The following is a 17,631-nucleotide window of genomic DNA, read 5'->3' on the forward strand; positions in this document are numbered from 1 at the left end:
GGCAAGCCACTCACTGAAGTCCAATCATATTTATATAAATTATATTTATGCTGCAATGCTTGGGGGCTAAATACAAACACTGCAAAAGCTAAAATAATGTGTGTGTGTTTTTGGAAAAGAGGAGAATTAAAAGAAAATGAAACATGGTCATACAGTGGTAATGATATTAAAGTTGTTGATAACTTTAACTATTTAGACACGGTGTTGAATAATACTGGAAGTTTTATATTAAACCAAGAACATTTGGTTGGGAAAGCCCTTCAAGCATTGAATACATTATAATTGATAAAATGTCTTGACATTGATATAGAGCCAAAAATATTATGTCAGTTGTTTAACTCCTTTGTTGGTTCTATATTAAATTATGCTTCAGAAGTATGGGATTTCGCAAAGTCAGATGACAGAACGCATGCATTTAACATTTTGCAAACGATTGCTTCAGGTTGAAGTAAATACATGTAATGTTGCTGTTTATGGAGAATTAGGTAGATATCCATTGTATGTAAACAGGTATGTTAACATTATAAAGTTTTGGTTTAAAATTCTATACAATGAAAATATTATTATGAAAACAGTTTACAAACAAGCTTTAATAAAGGTTATAAAAATTGGGTCACACATGTTAAGAACACGTTAAATTATTATGGATTCGGTTATGTATTTGCAAATACAAACGTTGTGCAAGTAAACAGTTTTGTTAGAGAGTTCAAATGTAGACTTGTTGATAATTTTAAACAAGAGTGGTATAGTAAAATGAATAGCAGTACTGTTTTAGATATATATAAAGTTTATAAATCCTCTTTGGAATACGAAGACTATTTAGACTTACTTCCTAGACGTTTGCGTTTATTCTTTAATAGAGTCTCTGCGCATCCGTTGAGAATCCAAACGGGCAGATATCCTCAGAACAATATTCCACGAAATGCACGTGATTGTCTGTGTTGTAATTCCGTTGATAAAGAAGACGAATACCATTTCATATGTATTTGCCACTGTTACATCGATTTGAGAAAACAGTATATTAGCCATATATTTTATATTAACCCATCTGTGTATAAATTCCACAAGTTGTTAGTTTTATGTGATAGATTAATAATTTCAAATTTATGTAAAAACATAAAAGAAGCTTTAGTTAGTAGAAATACGATCCTACGTAATACTGTTTAATAGATTTCATCATCCCTAGATACAAATTACTTGTTCTTCCATAAATTGTTTTTTTGTATTTGAAGTATGTATGTAACTTTTATGTTATATTATGTTATGTTATTTTTCGTATTCACGTGACAGAAAATATTTCTAGTATGAAAACGATGAACTATTGTATAAGTCTGAATAAACTATGGGCAATCTGTCCGTTCAATTAAAAGATATTAATTAATTGTATATAAATTCATTGCTCGTATGGATGTGATGGCTTAAGATTGCGAAAATAGAATGTTGATAGTAAAATGGTATATAGTTGCTTGAAACAAATCTGTATGATATTGAAAGCAAGCGCATACAATCTACATGCAAAAGGTCTTAATAGTTTGATTGGTTTTTAACCATCACTCAATGTTTAACTTTATCATAAAATCATACAGTTAAACTTACAATATGGAGGGTCGAGATGATTTTTAGATCTTAGTTAAACGCCCTTATACATTTAAACAGCAGTTTAAATAAATGTACACGTGAAATTTCAAATAAAAAAGGAATAAATGTATGTCGGACATGACAGCCGCTGTCATAGAATGTTTGATGGGTTTTTTTATTTTAGAAGCATAAAGCTTTAAAGATCACCCGATTGTAACGTTCTAAGTTCTAAGGCACGATGGAATTGAACTATGAAAGTTTTAACTGTATCTCGTCTTTTAGATAAAAAAGATTTAAAAAAAACAACTTAGATACAGTATTACGATCATCGTCGTGCAGTTCTGGAAGAAAAAACAACAATTATACAACTGCCGAATTATAGCTGGTCAGTTTATATCTATCGTCCGGATGTTATTTTCGAACTTTTACACATACAATACGTGTAGTTTACCTGCGAGGTAGATTATATTCAAACGATTACATGTACATCTTGTCTAGTTAGAACAAACTTTTAATAACGATGGTATCTTGTATAAAATAAAATATACTGTTCTTACTGTAAGATATGTCATTAAATACAAGTATACATTCCTATTTGGGAAATACAAGTATGAAAGTGATACTACCTAATCAATATTTTTAACATAATACAATTGCACGAAAACATATTCAAAAAAATGTTTATCTTTATTCATTTATATTAATGCCTTGGTCTCTCCCATGATTGCTGTTTCATTGCACATGGTCCCAATTTTAAAATCATATTTATATAACATACATATTTAAGTAAACGTTTTAAAATCAACATCAATGCAAAAGCAGAAGCCCCAATCCAATCACAAGGTAATAACAAAAATAGTCAACAGTTCTTTAGTAGCATAAACGTATCTCTTGAAATCTATGACACAATGCCAACACACCTAGTAACAAGTACAATTTTGTTGTGATTATTTTGTTTTCAGATTGAAGTGAATAGTCCCCTTTAAAATTCATTTTGGAGCATCAACTTAATCGTCCCGTGTCATTTCATATCATAAGCATGGATGATCATTATTGATATCAATGCAAATTTATTCGTTCTGAAAATTCGCATACTAATACCTTGTCGAGTCCTTACTACTTGGATTCAGAAATACATGCCCAACTTCGCTATGTTTAGTGTGACATCATTATCTCTCCATTACGTTTGCCAAATAGTACTGATATTGTAAACCATCGACTAATATCGAAAAATACAAGATACCCTAAATATGTCTCGAACGTAAGTGTGAATGGTATAATATCTATCAAAGCAAGACTTGAACAAATCGACGGTAACAGTAAACCAATTCTAAACTCGATCATAAATAGGTATTCGTGCTTTTGTATACATCAGTCACTACCATCGATATCCGCTAAACTTGGTTCGTAGGGAATGTAAGGTGCAGCCAGTTCGTCCTGGGTGAGGAACGTTTTCACCGTGGATCCCGTGCTCACGTGGTTGGCGGCGGGAACCAAAACATTGACCGGAACTCTTCTGAGAGACGCTGGGTGAACGCAGACTGGTATTATTGGTTCGTCAGCTGCGATTTATTACAAGCACATATAAGCATGAATACAATACAGTGTTTTCAGCGCAATCAACTTAACTTTTTTTAATGAAGACATGCCGCGATGATGCGTGACATGTTATAACATGTATGAAACACAATTAATCAATTATAATATTTAAAAAAAGTAATAAACTCAAAATTTTAAGGCAAAATGATCATCGATTATCAGTTTAATGTAGACTTGATGTCAACGTAGATAGGTTGAAACAACGAAATTAAAATTAACAGTTTTATTTTAAAACCATGATTGACCCAAACATACGGTTGGGATGGTAACGCCGGAAGCAATTATACGCCGAGCAGTGTACAACGTTGCGAGACGGACGTCGGATTGGGGGCATGATCTCAGTCGGCTCCACCAGCGTAGGAGGGTAACAGCCGGCACCAAAGCAGAGGCACTTGCTTGTACCATGCAACATTTGTCCCTGCATGTTTCTTAGTAGGCTCACGTCCATCGCCCCGAATTGACTGCAAAGGGATATGATATTCAGATGAGGCGAATACACGAGAAAATTATCCATCAATATTTAAGGTTTATTGCGCCAGATTTCTATATCGAGGATATTTTATCCATAACTCCGCTATGGCATTATGCTGATATTGTGATTTTAATAACATGTTTTCAGAAGCATTCCACAATATGTTCGTCAATTAAGATTTGTATCGGAAAAATGAGATTTATAGCAAAAGGTTTTGTATTATGATCTAGAAATACAAAACATTGGATGCTTTACTTATGAACGAACACAATATTGAGGACATACAACAAGCATGTCTGATGTATACACTAGTCGGCATTTTACTAGTAGTGTAAGCTGTCATTCATTTGAAATGGTTTTCTTTCTGCTTCTTTTTTACATATAATTATTCTGTATCATATTTATCCAAACTGAAAAAATCTTTTCTTGAAATTTCGCACTTTCTTCGCTTAGTTGTAGCTTGCAAAATATCACTTGGAAGAACTTTTTTATTTTAAATTACAAAAGTAGTGCGGCGATCGTTTTTAAAATATGGAATAATAAGGTAAACATATAGAGAAATACAACGTTTTAGAAGTTTTGCCAAATTATGTAAGTTGGATAAATAAAAAATCTCAAATAATTGTCTGAAATACCTAGAAGAGATTCTTTTCGTTTTTGTCGGTCGTATCAAATTAAAAAAAAGTTCTTCAAATACATGTTATTTAATGCATTGTTTTTGTGAGTCTTGTTTTGATTCAATATATTTAAGTGAACTTAAGCTTACAAACTAGCGAAAATTGTACTTTGATACGTACTAATTATAGTCATTTATAACACAAGTACAAATTTAGCAGTTGTAATGAAACTATGTTTTTATGTCATTTTTGACGTATTATTTATATGTATTATCTGTAGACAAAATTGCCGCAACACCATTTAAAACATAAATCTACATTTAATCATACATTTGCATATGGTCGCGTAAATATGCCTGTGAGAAGGATAACGATAGATTTTTACATTTAAACAAGCTTACACAGAGAGGGTTATCACGTGACTAACACTACGGCAGCAACTTTCCGCCACCTTATACCTTTATTTCTTTCATTGGCGTCGCTCTGGAGAGCGGCGACTAGTTTTTCGCTTATGGGAGGAGAAGTTATTTTACGGATCAATGTATATATTTTTGTTTTAAGAATATCTTGCATAGTGGTGATTTTTTGTGTAAATTAGTGTAAATATGTACTGCATTTGTGCCTATTACATTTATTACAATATGTATTGCCAATAATGCAAATCTAATTGTTTTAATTAATAACTGATCCACAACTGATCACAGGGGAAAGATCACAGGGACTGGGCAAATACGCGAAACTTTCTGGTTTTGTATAAAAACAAAACATAATCAAAATATATTTATTTTATGTTTTTTTCTTATTTGCTTATTTAGTGGAGCATCAATGTAATACGATATTTGACGACCTATCGCGCAAGCAAGTTTATTGGAAGGCGTAGTGGTACGAAAACGTATAATGTATTAGTTTATTAATAGACATATAATAACGATCGCTATACACAACTTAACCAAATAGCAGTACATATATGATGTCAGCCGGAATAGCTCAGTTGGGAGAGCGTTAGACTGAAGTTGTTTACGCAACAATCATCTAAAGGCTCCCGGTTCAATCCCGGGTTCCGGCACGAACGTAACAGTTCGGCGGCTGACAATTTTTGTCAGTCAGGTTAATAAATATAATAAAGCTTTATTTTATGTAGCCATTTTAAAATCCATTTTACTACAATTGGACATTTTTATTAAAACTAATGGATGCCGGGGTTACAACACAAAATCATAGATAATGGTTATTTGGGGGTTATAACACAACATCTTAAATAATGGTTATTTGGGGGTTATAACACAAATTATAGATAATGGTTATACCAGTATCTTTTTCTATTTTGTTTAAAATAATCGGCCAATATATTAATATTTACAGTAGAAAATACTTCCATGTAACTTCATTGAGTGCCTTTTACACTGAAATTCCCGACGCCCTTTGATGCTTTGCATCAATACTTATCTTGTTAATTGTTAAAATGCCGCTCACTTTACAGGCATTTATGCAAGAAAGCCATTAGCGCTTATATCGTATTAATATTCGCTCTATATCTTCACTTCACTCGCCTCGAAATTTCTTAGCGGGTCTCAAAGTTACAGCTCCCGCCTGTTTATTTATGTGATCACCAACTCTGTTCAAGTGCAGACACGTTCGATGAAAAAATAAATTGTTCCAAAAATCTAACTTTTTTACGGCGAAATCTGCAAAATTTGTTAAATTATTAACACATTATTTCATATTTAAACATGTATGCACCACATTTCTTTTTTTTTAACAATAATATATTATATTTTATATTTGAAATGCAATATCATAATGGGCAAACAATCGTTGCTTTTTTAAATAAAAATCGTACTTCAACAAAAACAAGATATGACCTACTTGAACTCATTTCCGCAGTTTGGACAGATGAACTTTGCCCATCCCCACTCTTTGTCACATGGAAGAGGGTCAAAGCGATTTCGACACGTGTTACATCGGGATACCTGAAACGTAGTACTTTTCCGACTCCGTGTTATTGCACGTTACATGGTCGCGAAAATCAAGTGTTAGAATAGCAAATGTCGTCTTCCGCATACAATACGCCATGTATGTATACGCAGAAATAGCTAGGGTGGTGAAATTGAAAGTAGGACATATTTTCAAAGTATAATGCGATTATTTAAAAATAATAATGGTTTCAGCTCCATAAAACGACCTTTAATGTACCGGTTATTATATAGAAATTAAAATCATTAAATGTCGTTTTAAATCGTATGCATGTGTATTTTAAATGCCAAACACCTTCGGTGGCTCCTTGGTGTTTATTTTAACATATTTTAGTTATAATTGCTTCGTTGCAATTAAATCTCTGAAAAATTTTGGTGTGCAGACATAATTCTAACATAAGTTTCAATCCGAATATCGTTGTTTCTATAGTTTTATACATACGGGCTTTCTTGTCGGAACCTTTCTCCACCACATATGGTCACATTGCTCGCAACTGAACTGTCGGATTTCTGCGCTGATCTCGTTCCTACGCGCGACGTCTTGCATCACCTGACGTTGACGGACGTACTCCACTACATGCCACTGGAATATCCCACAGAAGGAAGTTAGTGTTTTTTGAATATCTAGGAACAGTTGCACATTATTCGAATTCTGGGATAATATACACTTTTCGAAAAGCCGATTGACAAAAACTGTCTTTAAACTGATTTTTGACTATTCTTAAAACAGTGTCTTGTTAAACATAATATATCCTTAATAAAATGTGTCATTCGGAATGCGTTTAATTCGTTTTCCCATCAGATTGTATCGTCTATATCAACATGACTATGAATAGTATCTTTATGTGAATTATTAATCGATTCAATTCAAAATGGCCAAATTGGTAAAAGTTACGCTTTTAACAATCAAATGTTATTATATTAACACTTCGTATTCGAAAAGAATAGTTAATATTCAAATTACCTTTGTGTAAAGCAGACTAACAGTCTATTAAGTTAATTACAGTTTGACATTCTTTAAATGGATCTGTGTTGGACACGCCCGGTAAATCAACTTATGAATCCCCAATAGGAATAGGCTTAAAATCATAAGTGGTACTTCCGGAGATACATTAACTGACAGGAAAACTGTCAAAATGGAGCCTTAAGAGGTTAGTCTTTGTTCACATATATGCTCTACTTTGAGACCTTTTCTCCCAAAAAGCGCAATGCTATTCAACCGCACACACATAATATTTGGTAAATTTGTACTAAAAATAAATTATTCTTTAGAATACGTCATGAAATCGCTTTCCTTATGCTCGCCTCTGTGGTTAGCATTTCGCATTTCCATCGAAAGTCTTACTCGTAACAGTCGGATTTTGTAACCATTTTGTCATCTTTCAATATTTTACATTGCCAGCGACAATACACTCTTCTCCTTTGTCGCAAATCGTTTTCGAAAGACCGCAATACACTAAAATCTCATTGGGATACATAAGTAGTATTGGGATAAATCAGTTGTATTCGTAGTCAGCATATATCTCGTTCATATAAATTACTTTAGGCTCAAGTTGTATTGCCGTTCAGCAAGAACGACGGCTATTTGGTCTACAAATATATTCTGATACTATCAGTGATGGTGACATCATTACTGCTGGAATAATGTTTTGATGGGTTGATATGCCATTCTTTTTTTTTCTTGCTTTAACACTGATTAACAATACATGAATTTAATTTAAGGACATTGTAGTTTGTTTCATTACTTTGATACCTACGCGCGGCTCCAGGGCAGGCAGTCCAAAGAAAAACCACTTAAATTTTCTGGATTTCACCAGCCGCTCAAAGGCGACCAGCAAATTCTATCCCGCTATGCTTACAGAATCAAACGAGCAAACGTGTTTACTTCCAAACGGGTGATAGCTAGAACCAAATTAAGTAAAATTACTTTTACAGTGTCTCTGGAAGATACAACGTTATACAAGCTCTTATGCGCCGGTTTATTACCATATGAATGGTTTCTATTAGATGTAATACACTAGCCAACAATGACCACAAATGTAACATTTGTTGTTTGGGCGAAAACTGGTAGTAAAACGTTATATCTCCAAAGTATAGACAGCACTGATCAATCGTTCATTTGCTCAACATCTAAGCAATTACAAAAGGTATTCAATATCATTGTTTCCCTAAGAACGCAACTACACGGATTATGTAAAGTGTAGATTGATTACTTAAGATTATCCCATGCACAATCATTAGTTGAAATCTAGAAAAACACTACTGACAACTCTACTTACCTACAAATCATGAGCAAAATACCAAATCATTGAAATAAAATATTGTTCATTAATTACCACAAGTGAGTATTACTACCTTTACCAGTTAGTTCCATGCGTGCAGAAAATTATTGTGCATGTTGTGTTATGTAAACAAATCATAGGCCCGTATTCGCCACTCTTTTCCTAGACATTTACATACATAATACAGAAAGTAATTCAATATGCTATTGTCATATTTTTGTTATGAGGCTTACTTAACCCGCCTGTACGCCAATAAACAAAATTTGCCTCTGATCTGAAATTGTGAGGTGTCAAAATGAGTATTTTAAGGGTCATTTTAGCGTGGCAGCATTAATATATTGACTTTTTAGTTTAAGTAGAAGAAACAAGTCTCAGAGAAGTGCTTTTTAAGAGTGTTGACTTTCAACATACGAAAAAACAAGTAACCGCTATAGAGGGACCTTGTTTACCACAGGGGGTAATTAAAAACATATTAGAGGACTTACATACATTGTTAGACATGAAATATTCGACCTATGTAAGTCAATATAAATCTTGAAATCCATGACCACTGCTCGCGATCAGTTTTGATCCCAAGGGTATGTGTTCAGTATATACCTATAAGTAACACAAGTAATTCCCAGAGCGTTATTCTTTTCTTGCCATCGTATATATTTACAAGTATTGAAATGAACTGTAACAAAGGAATGAACTTATATGTCAAGAAGGTAAGTAATAATGAAAAGTATTAAACCCAATTGTTATAAATATAAATGATTTATATAGAAGGCCATTTACACTTTTTTTCAATACCACATGTGCTCACTGCGTGAAATCAAATCTAAATTTGGTTAAGAATGTCTGGATTATACGATTTTTTTCTTATTTTCATTTGACAATTTTAATATGATTCATATTTCAAAACAAGTTGCCAAATCCAACACACTACATATATACACCCGAAGAGAGAATCTGGAAACCAGAACGAAGTGTTACTCTACCGTGTCGCTAACAAAAACAGAGCTGTATGGAGTTTCCATTTGTTACAATTTACTTACATCGCTATAAAAAAATCGACTTTGCAATAAGCTATATATTGGCCAATTCTCGCTTGTTCTGCATATACAGCTCCATAATATAAGAGAATAAGATGTAACTTTTTCCGCGTAATTATGCAAACGCATTGACAATATAATAGTTGTCATAAAATGTATGCCTAAAATATTATTTCAAGTACCTACATTTACTCCAAAATTCAACAATAAATGCACAGCAAGTACGCCCAACAAAAGTTTCAACCCACCAAAAATTAAATAAATAGACATTGGTGGCACTTTCTTTATTCAAAAGAAATCAGCTTCAAAAATAAACAAATACTGGAAAATACAGCACAATTACTGGGAAATAACTGTCAAATATATTGAATATCATATACCATATACTTAGGCTTGAATTTGATTTTACATTGTTGGAACCATCCCACACTAAAGCTTTCTTCTCTAAGAATGATTTAAATAAGAAACATTTGATACCACTTTATTTACGTATATTTATCGAGTCTTAATATGTGATTATATTTATAAGCCATTAGTGTGAGGCGAATTTATCACATTATTAGAACATATTCAGCAAATTTGGTATTTTTTTAATTTATAGACCGAAACGAATTTCATAAGAAATTATGACTTCATTACCGGAGATTAGTATTTATGTTTATGTGACGTACCCCGTGATTTCCTAATACATTCTGGATTTCCGCTTGGGATGCTGCAATAGACCAAAAGCTCAAGAAATTTTGGAACAGATGCATTGCATTCAAAAGAAATGCAACCATTATTGTTAAATATACATGTAACATAAGAAGATACCAACAATCTATAAAATTCTACAAATGTTTGAATATTGTAATCGTATCGTTAAATTATGCGTGAAAGTAGAAATCATGTCATCACGTTTCTTTAACGTTGATCGCATGTCAACATCTGTAAAATTTATTAACAAACGACAAAAACGTGCATGGTGGTTCTGATATGATATCAAGGAAGACCTATGAGGTTCCGGCGATATCAGGAAGGCATGAATGCTTGTGCTTATCTTGCGCACATACATGTAGTAATGACCTATTGAAAGTGTCCTTCCAATACGTGTTTTTGTTAATGGTATCACGTACATCAGAGATAAGAAATGGAACTAAATGATTGTTATATCACACTTAATGGGACCATACCTTCCAAGGCGAACGACACCGAGTGATGCATATCGCCATCGAAGTGATCGACAATGGTCTCTGATTCGCGATCAGAGAAGCGACCGTGGAACAGTTCTCGGAAACGTCGAATCTAAAACAAAAGGCCAAACATAAAAAGGCTATTTTGTTTCCGCTAACATGAAAAGTAGGAAATTTAGTCAAATTAATTTTTCTCCGATAAAGCGACCGTCAACCGCGATTGACGAAAAAAGAAAAGTTCTAAAATACCGTAAACTACCGTATTGTTTTACAATTATTAGTCTATATTGATTTAAATATCACGACTGGTATATTACATTACTTGAAAAAATGCCATATTATCAGTATATTCGGTAATAAAATTTCGCGATGTGAAATCGTAAGTACATCGCGAAAATAGGTGATATAACGCTATACACACTATAAATAACGCAAGTAGATTGATCATTTTATATATAAAATATATACAATTCACTACGCATGCACAATATGCATTCTGGGTTGACCACGTGACGATGATGATCAATCTACTTGCGTTATTTATCGTAAACTGGTAGTTACCTGGTACCTGTACCCAGTAAATTTTATTATCGAATATACTGAAAATTTGAAAACTTTTTTCAAGTATTTTAATATACAAGTCGTGATATTTAAATCAATATAAACTAATGCTTGAATAAAATGCGGTATTTAAGAACTTTTCTTTTCCCGTCAATCGCGGTTGACGGTCCTTTTAATTATTGTTTACGCGATTTATTTTCCACCTTAATAAGGTTATCAAATGACATGAAAAACTCTTCTAAAATTCTTTAAAATCGTCTTCACTTACGCTTCTTATTCGTTCCCATTCTTCTGGAATATTCCTAAGTCCCTCGTCGTCATCAGACATGGTTTATCTGAGACAAATACTTTTGACAAGAAGGTTCCACAATCATTTTGTTTTCGCCTCATATGTTTGATATTACATGATCAGTCTGGTGATATATTTATGATTGATTATTTTTATAAATCTTTTTAATATCGAGTTTAAAGTTGAACCTATTGTTATGGCAGTTGGTCAAGATATGTGTCAGAGGGAAATTTAACAAGCAAAAAAATGATTGGATCAACAAAATACTGTATTGAAAAAATATTTTCATGAATAACCATACACCAACTTTAATAACTATCGTACGACTTGTTATGTGTTGTTTTTCATGCATTATATACGAAGTAATATACGACATGCATAAAGACATTTAAACACGTCGATTTATTGTTGCCATATTTCACAGAGTTCTGAATCCTGTTGAATTATCTACTTTGGCTGTTTATATATAAGTATTTGACACATGTCATTGATTATGAAAACTCATTCTTTTGAGTATGTGTAATGATTTTCACAGTAAAACACTTCTAGGTGGATATAGCTGAGTTATGTTTAGCTTTATACATGAATAAAAATGTACTGGTGCAATTTATATTATGTTGCCGCATAAGAAACTGTCATTTATAGCAAATCGTTTGCATCTTAATATATTTGTGAGTATTTAATAAACTTTTGTATATATATATATACAAAATAAAACAATATATATATAATAAATTAAAAAACATATAGCAAATGTTTCATATTTAAGACTAAAAAAGATTAAAGTTTATTTACGTATGTTCATCAACACATTCAATTCAATGTACAATTTTAACCAACTTGTAGCCTTAATAATCCGAGGTTTATAACACAAACGTGTACTTACAAATTACAGCAGACAAACAAACGCTCACGCAAAAAATAGATTAATCATAGTTTATGTTTATTTTTACCTTACGACGAACCATAATCATGGCAAGTTTTTAGAAAAAGATACTGTCACATGTAAATTAAATATCTAATCATCAAGCATTACACCATTACATACCTTAAATAAGCTGTATTGAAGGAATACATACATTGAAATCACTATCTTAAATACACATACATTATTGATAAAGATACCGCCACATCTATAAATGGGCGGTCAACTAGATTAATATATATCACGAAAAAGAAAAGTTCTAAAATACCGTATTTTTTACAATTATTGGTTTATAGTGATTAAAATATCACGAATGGTATTTTACATTACTTGAACAATGTTGTTAAGTTTTCATATTTTCAGTATATTCGGTAATGCAATTTTACTGAGTATGTCTACCAGGTAATTTGGAGAGTTCTGTTGGTGTCGTTATATTTTGTGAAACTACGAGGATTGCTTATACAAATTATAAAATACACGTCTCATTGTATGAGCATGGATGGCCGAGTGGTCTAAATGGGAGACATTTTACTCTTTTTACTTCAGGACTCCAGGGTTCATTGGTTCGAGCCCTGTTCACGGTTACTTTTTTTTACTTTTTTTCATTTTATTCGTGATTTTTTTACTGGAGATGTTAAGATCCAATCTTCAAATTTGTAAATATAAAGCATTTAATGACGGTATTTTAAAACTTTTCTTGTTTCGTCAATCTGGTTGACTGTCCCTTGAAGACAGAAACAGTAACAGATTAGGCTACATCATCTATATGAAAAACGAAACTACAGGCACTTGCTCGCTATTGCTTCCGTAGTGATAGAACAAAAAGTGTTGACAGATGACACTGCTCGAGTTATGAAATAAGTTTACTACGATAATCTATTGCAGGCTTGGTTCAATATTTTACACACATGGAATGAATACCAAATGTCAATTTTTTTATGCAATAAATGGCTCACAAACAGTGGTTTTACTTAAACACTTAAACAAATGCACACGTGATGGTTAAAATATGGTCTAGATATGTTAAATACAATTCTTTAGAATATTTGCCAATGTACTTAGGTGATACATAAGCTATCTTTTGTATGTATAACATTTTACCCGGTTACCTAGTTCTTGCCCCCGTCTGACCCAAAATCAACGTTGGTCCAGATAATGTTAAGATAAAAATGCAGACAAAGTGGCATAAAGATTGTGACAAAGCTGTGGCTTCTAGAGTCGTTACAAGCTGAATGTTGATGTCGTACGACATTCAACGGTAGACAAAAGACAGAGACTGACCACAATAGCTCGCATTAAGCACCTCATTCGTACATTTCAAAGAAATACAAACGGTAACACTGTTTTTTTATAATTTTAATTTGAGAAATGCAACTTTGCCATTTACATATAGCAAACTGGTCACATAAATTTTTCATGATGACGTTGATCTAATGCTCTTTTTGAAACTATAACTTCTGTAACAGATTTAATTCTAATATATTTAGCTTTGCAACAAGCCATAATTTAAATGTTAGACGGACATGGCTGATAAAACCGACACAATTGAAGCAACACTTTTTACGGAATACCTCCTATATGATATCGTTTTGATAGCAATGTACGTGTCGTTTTTTTCGTGTAATGTATTGTACTATATACTCACGTGTAATGATGTTAAATATTGGTTAGATTGACATCTTACCATAAATCAAATACGTTTTAAAGCAAATTAATTATCATATAATAAATACATAAAATTTCTTTATAATAACATTACTGTAATTGCAGTGATCACACAACTTCAAGCTGCATGCTTTTTCATAAACCGAATGCATTGTTGTGACACAACTTATCAATTCGTATAGTTGAGAGATCACGTGTTTATAAATAATCGGTTCAAAATACTTATACTAATTTTTTATTGGTTGTTCCGTTAAGCACATCAATCAGATCTATTACCATCCAATGGTGCATATTTCATTAACGCCGTTAATATTACACATGATGCAAGTACAAAAATGAATAATAATACGAAATTGCATTTGTTAAAGTAATGTTCTCAGTCTAAGTTTCAGAAATATATTCCATGCATACCCACATATCTGCAACATCAGGTCAAAGTATGATATTCGCAGTATTCCAAATACATGCAAACAACAATGTTTTCGCTTTATTTAGTTTTTTTAATTGTATACATTATCGATCCAGTCTGTATTTTGGTTGAAGTTGAAAAGGAGAACAACGTTTTAACTTTTGATTAAAAAACAAAAAAAAACCTAGTGCACAAAATATGTTTTCTATACATGTACATGGCACATGAATACCAAATTAACATACAGCTATTAATCAAACTGGGTCACCGACTTGGAACGGTCAATGCAAAGCATTAGTAAGTTAAAACTGGGTTCAAGAAGTTTCAACCTCACACTTAATCCAAAGTTATACGGAAGACATGTAAGAATAAAGACAAATTAGTTTAACTGAATCGCAATCCAAAAATAAATCATTTCTAGATATAAATATATATTAGGCAAACTTTTATACAAATGTTTTTTTACCGGTAGGAATGTATCGCTTATAGCGATTGTTAGCTGTGCAGTAAGCTCCTTTGTGAAGGCTTCATCTAGGTCGTCGACGAGGCGGCCAGATCTCCGTTGGTTCTACACAATTCTGATTACGTGGGAAACACAAGCTCTTGCTCTTAACTGATAGCTGGACACCGCCACTTCCTCACAACATTCTGGATGTCCATCGCTCCAAAATGACTGAATTGAAATATTAACAGGTAATAAGCTCACACTATACATCGGTTTTCGAATCTTATTATTTCTGTATGTCTTTCATATAGGACACATATGTAGCTTTCTCAAACAATATGGTGGCAATGCACGTATATTAGGAGCTTTTCCCGTTGGTTCATAAGCTTGTTTTTATTGTAGACAAACGTTGTTAAAATATGAATGCAACTGAAAGTGGCATATTTACAATACACCAAATGTATTTCTTTGACACATGTTTTTATTTAAAATGGATAAATATTATAAATAAATAACACATTATATTTTATAACTTAAAACATGAAGAAAGATATTTCATATTCAATAGTTTTTGCTTTTACTGCACGTTATGTAAAACTTATCTTCTTAAATCATTTGTTTTAAACTCGACATATTTCGCTGAATTCCATATTGCAGTTTATCGTTGACTATGTTGGTTTTTCAGAAGTTTTATTGCCATGGTAAATATAAGTTTTTTTATTTATTAATTTTCAAGTGCTTATACACAATTGAGCTTTGTTAAGACGAGTAGCGTTACTTATTGGTACTCATTTCTGCAAACTCAATTAAACCTAGCCTATCCCCACTCTTTATCGCGTGGTAGTGCCCTCTTGCGCTTTTATACAGGTCCTTCATTTTGAAACCTGGATAAAATTGCATCATTCACGAAGCAGGATAAGAAAGGTTATTTATTCATTATTTTTCAAGAAATATTTGTGAAAATATGGCAATGCAAATGACACTAGACAACTTTAGTTTTAACATTTCTATTAACGTTCAAGTATAAACTTAGCCTATTACATTAGTCATTATCGAGTCTAGTGGAGATCCGTCAAATACTATGTCCTTTGCACCACAACCACGTATGACATCTTTTCGGCTTTAGCCAATGTACCATTTTTCTGGTCGGCATATTTCCGCCACCACATGATGTTGCAAAGGCCACAACTGAACTGGCGGATCTCCTTAGTAATTTCTTATCTACGGTTCAGTTCTTGCACTTACCTATCGTTGCAGGAAATTAAAATGATCCGTAAAACTAATTTAGATTCACATCATGCATGCATGATAAACATGCTGGATTCGACTGTACAGACATTTTCGATTTCAGAAGTAAATATCAGACTTTTATCGCATTTTTCGAAACATGTTCTTCTTAACTTTCATTTTAGTCTATATTGAATTATATGTATAATAAGTTTTTTTTACACATTTTATGTATATTCATAAATATTTGACAAAAGCGTGCACTCTCTCTTTAAGCGCTTTGGATGAATTATGTTATCATGAGCTTGCACAGGAGGTAGTAAAATGATCACATGTACAATTTTATACCAAAAACCGATAGTTGAGATATTCAAGCTTGAAAAGTGTTGCGTTAGAAAAGTATTAAAGTGTAAATTTAGTATTTCAAACTCCTGGTAGTGATTTTAATGTTTGGTTAACAAATAAAATATCGCGGATATGTTCGTTTTGATGGTATTACGCAGAGACAATGAAATAAAGTTTGTTTAAAAATTTTCATATAAAAGCTGGTATATAGAATCTTATGAATGTTTTAAACAGATAAACCTTTGTTGGATAAAATAACCTATAATAAGAGTTTAGCAAAAGTAGTACGATACCATCAACAAAGCGAGGTTCTTTTTTGCAAATAATTTTCTTTTCTATAAATGAAAACTATATGTGAAAAAAACATGTACACTTATGTAAATCCCCACCAGTACGTGTAGATTCAATTACACGATACTTATTCACAAACGTTGGTTCTTTAACAAGTACTCAAAACGTGCTGGTGTTTGCGTATACGTGATCGTTAGCAATATTATTGTTATAAACACCATTAAATTTATGTTTCAATTAAAAGAATGTTAATTTATTTTATGTAAATTTATTGCTCGTATGGATGGGTTGGCTAAAGATTGCGAAAATAAAATAAAATGTTGACAGTAAAATTGTTTATAGTCGCTTTAAAAGAAAATCTGTCTGAAAATAAAACCAAGCGCACACATGTAACATTCAAACGGTCTTAATATATTTTCTTGCTTTTTAATTTCTTAAATCATCACTCAATTTTTAAATTAATAAAAAAATCATAGCTAAATTTACATTTTAGAGGGCCAAGAGGCTATTTTAGATCTTAGTTAATCTAAAAATATACATAGAATTAGAAATAATATCGTCGCCGTGCAATTAAGGAAAAATAATAACCAAAAACAGTTGTAAAATGCCGAATTAGTAGCTGGTCAGTTTATGTCTATCTTCCGGATGTTATTTTCGAACTTTTACACATTTAATACGTGTTGTTTACCTGCGAGGTAAAATATATTCAAACGGTTACATGTACATTTTGTCTTGTTACAACAAACC

At 32.3% G+C, this 17,631-nt stretch overlaps 1 protein-coding gene and 1 non-coding gene across 6 annotated transcripts; one reads left to right on the forward strand and one right to left on the reverse strand.

Annotated features, from left to right (window-relative positions):
* Positions 1-122: 122 nt before the first annotated feature.
* Positions 123-12,676, reverse strand: LOC127858040 (shiftless antiviral inhibitor of ribosomal frameshifting protein homolog). 5 transcript variants are annotated; one of them, XM_052394907.1, is made up of 8 exons: positions 12,626-12,676; positions 11,557-11,623; positions 10,728-10,839; positions 10,227-10,267; positions 6,682-6,822; positions 6,133-6,236; positions 3,433-3,638; positions 123-3,140 (listed from the first exon to the last, which is right to left on the reverse strand). In XM_052394907.1, exons 2-8 carry the CDS (start codon positions 11,614-11,616, stop codon positions 2,950-2,952), a joined length of 855 nt encoding a protein of 284 aa, XP_052250867.1. In that variant the 5' UTR covers positions 11,617-11,623; positions 12,626-12,676; the 3' UTR covers positions 123-2,949. The 5 variants fall into 5 exon arrangements, with proteins under 5 accessions (XP_052250867.1, XP_052250863.1, XP_052250862.1 ...); XM_052394903.1 differs by having other exon boundaries at positions 12,531-12,641; XM_052394902.1 differs by lacking the exon at positions 12,626-12,676 and adding an exon at positions 12,464-12,619.
* Positions 5,243-5,332, forward strand: Trnaf-gaa (transfer RNA phenylalanine (anticodon GAA)). Its single transcript is given in 2 exon segments — positions 5,243-5,279; positions 5,297-5,332. It is a non-coding gene; the product is annotated as a tRNA-Phe (tRNA).
* Positions 12,677-17,631: the final 4,955 nt, after the last annotated feature.

Source organism: Dreissena polymorpha, chromosome 14, assembly GCF_020536995.1.
Source record: "Dreissena polymorpha isolate Duluth1 chromosome 14, UMN_Dpol_1.0, whole genome shotgun sequence".
Taxonomy (NCBI): Eukaryota; Metazoa; Mollusca; class Bivalvia; order Myida; family Dreissenidae; genus Dreissena; species Dreissena polymorpha.